The 10689-nt window shown below is 39.5% G+C and overlaps 2 protein-coding genes and 1 long non-coding RNA gene across 3 annotated transcripts; 2 read left to right on the forward strand and 1 right to left on the reverse strand.

Annotated features, from left to right (window-relative positions):
- Positions 1 to 2911: 2911 nt before the first annotated feature.
- Positions 2912 to 5665, forward strand: LOC137726356 (uncharacterized). The gene is made up of 2 exons (XM_068465274.2): positions 2912 to 4475; positions 5164 to 5665. The coding sequence occupies exons 1-2, from the start codon at positions 3093 to 3095 to the stop codon at positions 5560 to 5562; spliced, it is 1782 nt and encodes a 593-aa protein (XP_068321375.2). The 5' UTR covers positions 2912 to 3092; the 3' UTR covers positions 5563 to 5665.
- Positions 5666 to 7236: 1571 nt separating this feature from the next.
- On the forward strand, positions 7237 to 7920 carry LOC137725891 (uncharacterized). Its single transcript, XR_011067551.2, has 2 exons — positions 7237 to 7311; positions 7490 to 7920. It is a non-coding gene; the product is annotated as an uncharacterized LOC137725891 (long non-coding RNA).
- A 299-nt stretch (positions 7921 to 8219) lies between these two features.
- LOC137725890 (autophagy-related protein 8C) lies at positions 8220 to 10423 on the reverse strand. The gene is made up of 7 exons (XM_068464726.2): positions 10307 to 10423; positions 10176 to 10219; positions 10002 to 10064; positions 9217 to 9272; positions 9083 to 9135; positions 8586 to 8704; positions 8220 to 8490 (listed from the first exon to the last, which is right to left on the reverse strand). The coding sequence occupies exons 3-7, from the start codon at positions 10036 to 10038 to the stop codon at positions 8396 to 8398; spliced, it is 360 nt and encodes a 119-aa protein (XP_068320827.1). The 5' UTR covers positions 10039 to 10064; positions 10176 to 10219; positions 10307 to 10423; the 3' UTR covers positions 8220 to 8395.
- Between the last annotated feature and the right edge of the window lie 266 nt (positions 10424 to 10689).

Raw genomic sequence — 10689 nt, forward strand, 5'->3', positions numbered from 1 at the left:
GATCAGATTCTCTTTACTTACATTGTTTAGAAGTTCCCTTCTTCTTTACTGCTTTCGCTTCTGTTAAACAAGTCACAAGTTATTCCACCATAATATAATTGTCTTGGTCTCCATTTGACTACTTTACAAAATACTAATAGAAGTCATTATCTTCCATGTAACAGGTCAATACCTACCAATGGGCCTTGCGTCCAGAATTGGACGTTGCTCCTAAAATTTTAAATTCAAAATGAAGGTTGTAATATTACGGTTTAGTGATATTTATATGTATTTGTAAATGAGAGATATTAGGTTTGATTCTTATCAAAGACGAATTTGAATCAGATCATTATTAGCCTATTATGAGGCTGATCTCACCTCTTCTTCCATTAGTGTAGATACTATCGTTTATTAAACAAACAAATAAAAAAATTAAAATAAAAAAAAAATTAAACTTTTGTAGTCAATTTATTGGGGTCTCGAAGGCGCGTGGAAACACATAAGAACTCTTGAATAGAAATGGAAAAGAGATGTAACTCCAGTTTCTTTGGAAATGGCAAGATCTTTAGAGCAAGGAGTTGGTGAGCTTCCCGGCCTCTGAAAATATGGATTGTCATGGCAAAGTCATTAACTGATCCCCTTTAAGAAAACAAAAAATATACAACAATATTAATTTGCTGTTTTTTTTATCTCTATGATAATTATTGTTCGATAAGAGAAACGTAAATACTAATGAAGGTTGAAGTATTGTATATTTTTTGGAAGTGTTCTACCATTTGAAGCTACTAAATGAGAATCAATGATCGGAAAGAGAGAACGTATGAACTACGAGAGTTAAAACTTAAAACGTTTATATTTGACGTATGAGTAGATGTTTTACAATCAATGCTACTAAACGCGTTTTAAAGTCCAAAAGAGAGAACGTATGAAATTCGATAATTAAATTTCTATATTTACAGGTGACATTTTTATCGCAGTGGCAAAAAACAATCATGTTTATAACACATATACAAGTTTCTGCCATTGAAGTTACTAAATGAGAATTAACGTACAATGAAAGTTAAACTGTCCGAGGAGAGTTAAACTTGTATCATAATTGTACAACCAGTGTTCTACCATTACAGACATAATTAACCTATCAAATTTGGGCCGTAGATGTCCAGTCTTAAACCCACTGGACCTGGTTCTGGTAATCCACTAATATAACCTGTTGTATGGGCCATTGCATCACCATATTGCAGCCCACTAAAACATTTAAGATGGATTCTTTCACTTCCGAAACCAGGGCCCAAAAAGCCCATGAAAGAGTTCAAGCCTTAATAGAAGAAGCCCTAATCAATTATCAAAGATGCTACATGATGTGTAGATTGCAATTGATCATTCGTTGACTATTGTTAACATGAAATGAGCTGGACTAAAACCTAATAAAAAAAAGTAGTTGGTTTCTTACGTGTCAAAAATCATTTATCTTACAGACAACTCACAGTGGAACAAGTGCATAAATTTATTTTCCTTTTATATTTTAAAATAAAGTACTTTGCCGAAGTGACAGGGTCTGGATTGAAAATAAACAAAATGAGTGAGGCCAACAACACTCAGTCTCATGATTATTCATTTACGCAAGGCATATTATAAGCTGAACTAAGATAAATTATATGATGATAAATTCAAACTTATGTACATAAAAACACAACTTAAAGTCAATACGTCGGAGAGTAAAAAAAGTGAATGAGCCCAACAATGCTCAGTCTCATGATTATTCATTTACACAAGGCATATTATAAGCTGAACTAAGCTAAATTATATGATGATAAATTCAAACTTACGTACATAACAACATGACGTAAAGTCAATACGCGGGAGAGTTCACAACACACAGGTTGAAATGTACTTGCAACAAATTGGTCGTCCAAAATAAAGAGAAGTAGTTTGAGATGATCGGTCATAGCAAAATCAGGGAGGGTACTTTACTTTATCAGGAATGTATATATTGTATGCCTATTGCATTGGTTAGAGTGAAATGAAATCCGGTTGGAATTGGATTTGGTCGAGCTCAAGGCAAACACGCTCCCTGTTTATCTCCAGTGACATGTCAAATTAGACGCTGACTAATCGGTCTTCCCCCACCAACAAAACAATCAAGGGCCCACTAATATCGAACCCAGATCCTCTTTGGATCTCAAAGAATGAGTTTAAAGATCAAATAATCTGGATTGTTGAAATTTGATTTCACGATTACAAGCAGAAGATCCATTTAAAAGTTATACTAATTATAACTATTATATCAATTTTCTAATCATTTGATCCTTAGGCTCAATTTTTGAAAATCCGGAGATGATCTAGGTTCACTAATATCATTCTCTAATTCCTCCACTTTTTCATTTTCAATTATGTTTTTTTTTTTTGTATAAACATATCTATTACTATTTTTTTGAAGAATTTTAAAATATAATACATGAGAGTAAACTTATCTCTACTAATTAATAAAACCTTTTTTGTCAATCAAAAGAGAGTGAAAAGATAAATTAGTCTTCTATCACACAAAAAAAAATGATGGATAATAATGGAATTTCATAGGTCCAAATTTTACTGTTTCTTATTGAAGCCTCATCTACAGGATGTTAAAATATCTCCAATATTAAAAAAAAATTAAAAAAAATAAATAAAAAACAAAAACCTCTCACTTCCCCCACATTCTCTCTCATTCTAATTTTTTTTTTAAATGTGTTCATACATACAAAGTGTATAAGTAAATGCTAGTAAAATTTAAATAAACAAATTTTTATAGTTTGTATGATTATTATTATTATTATTATTATTATTATTATTATTGGATGGACAAATTAAACCCCAAAAAAAGGAAAACGACAGAAATTCAAAGGACGACGACGAAAAAACAAAGAAAGGAAACGGAAGCAGAATAAAAGTAGTCGGATGGAAATAAAACATCCCGACGCCTTGACTGACACAACCCCTAGAAATCCACCCAAAGTCGTGCCGATTAATTCACATTTACGATACTACCCTCTCGTTCTCCCATAACATTCTCTCCTCCTTTACTCGGTTAAAACGCCCACACTGAACACACCCAACTCCCCCTGCGCAGGCAAACCATGGCCAAATCGTCGGCGAGCTCAACGACGTCGTTCCCGCCGCTCAAGCCCGACGACTACTCCCACAGCCCCGTGCACTACGCCGTCGTTTTGTCAGACCACACCACACTCTCCCGAATCGTCGCCACCCTCCCCCGACTTGCCGATCCGACTCAGATCCACACCGAGTCCGACTCCCTCTCCCAGGAACGAACCGCGGACCGGATCTCGTCCGTGCTCGACCGCCGCGACGTTCCCTACAGAGAAACCCCTCTCCACCTCGCCGTCCGACTAAACAACGCTGTCTCCGCTAAAATTTTAGCCTCCGCCGGCGCCGACGTGTCACTCCAGAACTCCGCCGGCTGGAATCCCTTACAGGAAGCATTGTGTCGCCGGAGCTCCGACGTCGCTTTAATCCTTCTCCGGCTCCACCACCGTTCCGCTTGGGCTAAGTGGCGCCGCCGCCTGCCACGTGCAATCGCCGTGCTCCGGAGAATGCGGGATTTTTACATGGAGATCTCGTTCCATTTCGAGAGCTCCGTCATTCCCTTCGTCGGAAAGATCGCTCCCTCCGACACGTACAAGATCTGGAAGCGCGACGGCAATTTGCGCGCAGACACGTCGCTGGCCGGATTCGACGGATTGAAGATCCAGCGCGCCGATCAGAGCTTCCTATTCCTCGGCGACGGCGATCAGAGCCACGACGTTCCCCCGGGATCGCTGCTCGTCTTGAACCGCGACGAACGGAAAATCTTTGACGCTTTCGAGAACGCCGGGTCGCCGATGAGCGAGTCGGACATCGCCGGGTTCTGCGCCCAGACGAGTGTGTACCGCCCCGGCATGGACGTCACCAGGGCCGAGCTGGTCGGGAGGACCAATTGGAGGAGGCAGGAGAAAACGGAGAGCGTCGGAGAGTGGAAAGCTCGAGTGTACGAAATTCACAACGTCGTGTTCAGCTTCCGCTCGAGAAAAGTCGCCAATGGCGATGCTGACGTGGCGGGGAGCGAGCAGGTGCTTCCTCTTGAGCTCGACGAGGACGACGACGGGTTTTTGGTAGCGGAGAATCCGAGCTTCGGAATTCCCGACGGCCGGAGGCACAGTAGCTTCGTGAGGGAGGAGAGGGAGTTCGTGGCATTGGGGAGAAAAAGCGTCGACGTTTCGTCAATTTCCGGGCCGCCGTCGAGGAGGTCTAAAACGGCCACTATTGTGGCAGCACCAGTGCAGACGAAAGAGAAAGAGTTCGTGAGGAGCTTGAGGCCGTGCGTTTGGCTGACGGAGCAGTTTCCGTTGAAGACGGAGGAGCTGCTGCCGTTACTGGACATCTTGGCGAACAAGGTGAAGGCCGTTAGGAGGATGAGGGAGTTGCTCACCACCAAGTTCCCGCCAGGGACTTTTCCGGTTAAGGTAAGGGCATTTTGGATATTTCAGTCAGTTGGGGTCCCAATTGGGATTGGGTGGGCCCGGATGGGTACGGGGGGTCGTCGAGTTTTCTTTTTTTTTGTTTTTTTGTCTGTTTTGTTTGCTTTGGTGTTTTACCCTTTCAAGCTTGTGGCAAGTGAAACTGTGCGTTTTAATGGATCCCATAAGCGAATCATATCATTAGATGATATCGTACGTTTAGAAGCTTTTTGTGGGGCCTCGGTGGTCGTGATTCGACGTGGGACGCTTTGGTTTGTCGCGTTCCTTATTTGACCGTCGAAAGGTCTTGGGTGCAACGGTCCGACCACCTCATTCATGCGACATTGTGATTGCTCGAATGCCTTTCGTGCGAGAGCTATAGCACGTATCACGTGTTCGGCTCGTCACACTCAAGTGAAATCGGCATTTGAGTATCCTTGTGTTTACGGTTAGGTATAGTTACACTCGAGTTACAGAAGCGGACTAAATCAGTTCTTAGATAGTGTGTTTGACTTGTTACACTCGAGTTACCATCTCAAGAAAAATAGAGCTTCATCGGCCTTAGATTTTGCCACGTCATTAACAGTTAAACTGTCACGGTTGAATGTGGATTTGATTTAAAATATATGTGGTAGTTGTGATTTTGTGTACAACTAGCTTAGTTTAGCTTGTGGTGTTGTTTGGTGATGGACAGGTGGCAATACCGGTGGTCCCAACGGTGAGAGTGGTGATAACATTCACAAAGTTCGTTCAGCTTCCGCCAACTGAGCAATTCTTCACTCCAATGTCAAGCCCCAGACAATTTCTTCATGAAGGGCGAGGCCAACAAGAGGAGGAACACAAGTCCAAGCCACAAAAACCATCCTCCTTTTCATCGTCGTCGTCGTGGCTGAGGCGGAGCAGCAGCCAGTCGGGGTCTTCCGTGAGCAAGCAGAACCACCAACACCAACACTGTGCTCCCCCGGCAGTGTCTGCAGCGCAAGACTCTTCTGACCCTTTCGCCATTCCTAGCGGTTATACGTGGACGAGCATCGAGGACAAGTCTCGCAAAATGAAGAAATCCAAGTCCAGCAGGAGATCAATATCCAAGTAATTAACTTGTGTAATCTTTTGACATATTGATAGATTGATTGTACATATATTACCGTATCAGTTCTTCGGTCATTTGTGTTCAATTACAACGCTTTCTCCTGCAACCTCGATTGCTTACTTCCTTCCAATCAAAGAACTCCGCGCGACTTGGCCAATCAAGAAAGTCCTTGGGATGCATTCGTCCATGGAAATCGAGAACGTCTGCTTTGTTCCCACGATCAAGTACTCCCTTGACTGGTATTTTTTGGGCAGGTTTATGTGTTTGGAGATTGGAGTGGTAGTGTTTTGTTGGAGTGTAAAAACCGTTTTCTAACAATGAATGATTGCGTGGTAGAAAGTTGTAAGTACTCATGAGTCATTACACTTTTACGTGAAAAAGCACCCACTAGAACTAGATGCATATTCAAGAACTACTAACAAGTGCTTTTTAAAGAAGCACTTGGATTTTCAATAAAATTGTCTCCAGTGTTTATAATGTTAAGGCCACTGATCTCCAGATCAGGAAAGGCTAATATTGTTTAACCAAAGTGAGATCATTTGATCAAATGATGTTTTGAACTTGGAGCTCTAAGGGTTTAAGCTTTGAACCATGCTTCATTGCTGAAACAAAATCAACTAGTGTTGTTGAAAAAGCAATCACAAATGAATACGTGCCTGAATAATTGAAATTGAAAACTATACTCGGACGCTTCTTCATCTGTGATTAGGTTTTAGCAATACTTGTTGTTCTTCTTTCAGCAGCGAAGCAGGGTTCTTACACTTTAAAGTCTACTTAAGATATTTTGAGCTTCTTCTACGGATCCATCCATGGACTTCTCTCTTTTTTCTCCTTTGTAGGTGATGTGAAGAATTCCGTCATCATCCTAATTTTCTTCATCGACAGCTGACAAGGCTTGTATAGCAACAATGGAAGAATTATTATAAAGTTTTATTTTATTTTATTGCTACAACGGAACAAAAAGGATTAATTGTTATTTTATTTAATATATGCTATTAATTATGTATATGAATCGATGGGATAGACACAAGTTGAGTTTGTTAGAGCGAATTGACTTGGATAACAACTAGATTCAAGGTAAATATGTACGTATTGAAAGAGAAATCGATAACAATTTTAAATTTTTGTTCGAGTTGAAAGTAGAAAGTGGATAACTCGGTGAGTTATCCTATTTATATTCAAGCTAATTTCCTTCAGCAAACACAGCCACACAATTCCCTTTTATTTGAACAGCCACGATTAAGCTTTATCAACGTCTTTCTTTGACTTCTTTATAAAGAGAATTAGACAAAAATAAAAAATGAGTAATAAGAAAAAAAGATTCGAAGAAAAGAGAATCCTGCTCTGTTGAATATAGAGTTGGGAGAGATGCCTTGGTTGTTAAGGAAAAGATGCTCTGTGCCTCTGGAGGACTAGGAATCAATGATGATGATGATCAGAGATTGCCCAATGAAAGAAAGGGAAAATACCAAACGATGCTTTGCTTGCTTCTCTGGACGTCATGAGTTGGCAAACTCCTTTTTCCATTTTATTTTTTACTTTATAAATTTGAAGAAAAAAGTAAAATAGTGACGTCAAATTTATAAAAAGAGGTGAAGGTGATAGACAGAGAGAGACAGCCCATCCTTCATCCCATGTGCTGTCTCGATAAATACAACTTACAACTACGCCTCCCTTGTTTTCTTTCGGTTAAACTACACCATCTTTCTAAATCTACACGCTAGCTAGCTAACCTCTCTCTCTCCTCTCCAGGTACTCTCTCTCTCTATCTCACTCATGTTCTTGGTATCTCATATTCCATGCTGGGTTCAGATCTCCATCTACTACCAATAATCAAAGAAAATATGAAGAAATCTCTGCAAATTTTGAATGCGTTACCACTGTTAGATTGATACTTGTCAAATTATTTTGCCATGGTTTATGGAAACAGGTGGTGGTTGGAGACTTTTGAGACAAGTGATGGCTGCCGAAGCACCGGGGTGGGCTGATCAGTGGGGCGCCGGAGGCATTGGCGCACTGGAAGATGCAGAGAGCGCCAAAACGGCAGAAAACGACAGCAGCAACAAGAAGGCAGAGACCAAGTCTGGCTTAGGCAAGGCCAAGGTGGCTGCAATGGCTGGCGCTGAGAAGATCAAGAGCGGCACATCCAACGGCATCAAATGGATCAAAAATCAGTGCCAGAAGAAAAAAACAACCAAACCAGATAACTAGAAATGTTCGATATCCAGAAAGTTCAATTGTTTGTTGTCTAAGTGTTGATTTGTGATTATTTTTGCCTGTTTGGTGTGTAAGAATGTTGAAATACCAATCGTATTGAACCTTGGGAAGTAATCTTAACACAACCTTTCCCCTTTTCCTCTCCCCCGCTCACTACTTATTTTACCATTGGATCGAAATGGAGAGAGTTGTGCGGAAATTATTCCTTAAAACTTTTGATGCGTTACGTACAGAACTAGAATCTCAGGGCGAGTCTTGAAACAACGGAAATATTGCTTCTTTGTGACTAGAAGAACACATGTTCAAATTGTGAGACAGCCTCTACGTACAATACAAGTTCTCCCCAACCCTCACAAAGCGGGATGCCTTATTGGCTTGAAATCGCCCTTTACATATAGCACTAAAATCTGCACATTCATTTCCAACTGTAACAAAATATCAACTTCCATGGCCAACGAGCAGATCTACTTCATGCACAAATAAAAATAAATACCCAATTCTGATATCCGACCGTGAGATAAAACAGATAACTGGTGTTAAAACCATTCATTAACATCCTTTGAAATTCTAAGGCCAAGAATTTACATTTGCTCGGTTCTATTTACAATCATTCTTGCTCTTAAAAGGAACCGAAGACATTCTCTCCGCTGTAGGTCAAGTAAAGAAATCCATCCTCGTCCTTGTTCTCGTCATAAATTGTAGACATCAGAGCAGCTGTAACATAGGAAAAAATATTACTACCCCAACTTTGGAAGAATATATATATACACACACACACAATGCCTAAACATAAATGAATTGCAACTGACCATTAGGAGGGAGTGTGTTATTGACAAAGATAAATATAGCCTTTTCTGCACCGAGCTTGATCCTCTTCCGAACAACATAAACAAATTGCCCAACATTGAGATCGGCAGGGACAAGGTATCTGTGGAGAGAAACATAACAGAAAAACCATGTGAGAACCCCTTGATTTTAGCGAAGTACGAACGAACTTGGAGTTTGCCATTGTAATAAGTAGATGATCAAGACCATTCTTAACCACTCCTAGGATATCACTTTAGATACGGAATTGTTATTCCCCACAAATGTTTTAATAAAGTTCAAATTTTAAATGATATAGACATGACTAGAACCCCCTCCGTGCATATAAATCGCATGTGTATGTCAAAATGCACAACTTACACTATAAACTATTTACTATACAGAGAATATATCAGATGTATAAACAAAAATAGCACAATCCTCTTGCATGGTAGTAATACATATGAACAAGAACTAAAGCGGAAGGGAATTAGCTACTAACTTCTTCTTGTCAATGTCAGGAATGTCACTCCTTGCAGCCTTCTCCACAATCACCTGCATGGAAGCTCAAATTAGCAAAGAGCGTAACCCTGAAAACACAGGAAGTACACGTATTTGATTCAGTAAAACTCTTACCGGAATTCTGTCAGGATACTTCTCCCTGATACGACTAGCTTCTGCTTGCCTCCTTTCTGAAATTAGTTAGTCCAAGACCATCACCAAATCAATGTGAATGAAAAGTTGGCCAAAAACTAATTCCATAGAGTTTTATTTTATTTTATTTTATTTTTATGGATAATTCCGTAAAGAATTAAGGACAGCCTTCCACAAAGATTATGCTCCCATGACGATAACAATGATGGACATTCCACGAAACAAAATTCAACCTTTAGCCAACAAAAAGTCTACAATTTAGAATAGCACCACTCAATTCAATCAAACAAACAAGTCGGATAGAAAAACTGAGACTGATTTAAAATACCAAACAGAAGCTATTGATAAGATTGTACACAAAGGTCGATATTCTAGAACCCCACAACTTAAATCTATCAAAAACAAGTTCGATAGAAAAACTCATGTCAAAGGAAGACCGATGATTATAATCCCACGATTTAATTCCATTGAACAAACAAGTTCGATCAAAAAACTCATACTAAAATTTAAACAATACCAAGCAGAAGCAATCGATAAAAACCAAAACTTTTGTTTTATAAAATTGAAAAGACATAAACTTTTATCTGCAAATCATCCTTCAATCCAAAAGGGCCACAATCCATAATTCAGGTTCAAAATCCATAATTCAGGTTCAAGAACAAGACATCAAAAACTACAATCAACCAATTAAACGAAAACAAAACAAGCATATGGGTATTCCAGAACCCATACAAATAACCCAGCAAAATTAAAAATTAAAAGCATACCCAGAGTATGTTCAAGCTTGAACGAGCTTTTGGCCATGGCGGAATTCTCACTGCGATTGATCTCTGCAAATTTCAAACAAGCCATCACAAAATTGACAATTCCCTCCTACCCAAAAATGGTATAACAAGATTAAACACAAATACAGCAAGAAGACGTTGCGGGATCAAACTTACCAGACAAGGAAAGGAAACGATTATGGTTTTCTGGGATTGGAGGACTGGGAAATGAACAGAGAGTCAAAATCAATCAGCGACGGACGGAGAGAATTATTGAAGGCAAAATATTCACAAACACAAACACATACAATTAGTATTATATAAATTAGAGAGACTTGAATTGTTAGGGTTCCTTTCCGATTCCCACACGTAATCTGTTGACTTGCAACCTTTATCTATCTCTCCTTTCGATTCGCTGTGTTTCAAGACTATCTCTCCTCTCTCTCCTAGGTCGCGTCACCAATTTGTTGATACGAACGACGTCGTTGCGTTTTAATTTTTTTTTTTTTAAACAGTTTTAATATCTACCAACTTTTTTGAAATTAGATGTGTCATGACAAATGCATCAAAGCGAGATAATGCTAAGAAAACTAAATTTTTAAATAAAAAATATTATAAATCAAATGATGTCATCAATAAAAAATAAGTACGTTAATCGATACTTAATCAATAATCCAATCATTTACAACCA

Source organism: Pyrus communis, chromosome 5, assembly GCF_041283825.1.
Source record: "Pyrus communis isolate YQ-2024b chromosome 5, ASM4128382v1, whole genome shotgun sequence".
Classification (NCBI taxonomy): Eukaryota; Viridiplantae; Streptophyta; class Magnoliopsida; order Rosales; family Rosaceae; genus Pyrus; species Pyrus communis.

Bases quoted from the DNA above. Each gene is read 5' to 3' on its own strand.
- LOC137726356 (XM_068465274.2), top strand. From the start codon at position 3,093: ATGGCCAAATCGTCGGCGAGCTCAACGACGTCGTTCCCGCCGCTCAAG. The intron at 4,476-5,163 runs GTAAGGGCATTT...GGTGATGGACAG, and splicing joins CAGGGACTTTTCCGGTTAAG to GTGGCAATACCGGTGGTCCC.
- LOC137725890 (XM_068464726.2), bottom strand. From the start codon at position 10,038: ATGGCCAAAAGCTCGTTCAAGCTTGAACATACTCTGG. The intron at 9,136-9,216 runs GTAAGAGTTTTA...GCTTCCATGCAG, and splicing joins AGTATCCTGACAGAATTCCG to GTGATTGTGGAGAAGGCTGC. The intron at 8,705-9,082 runs GTTAGTAGCTAA...TTCTCTCCACAG, and splicing joins CCTGACATTGACAAGAAGAA to ATACCTTGTCCCTGCCGATC.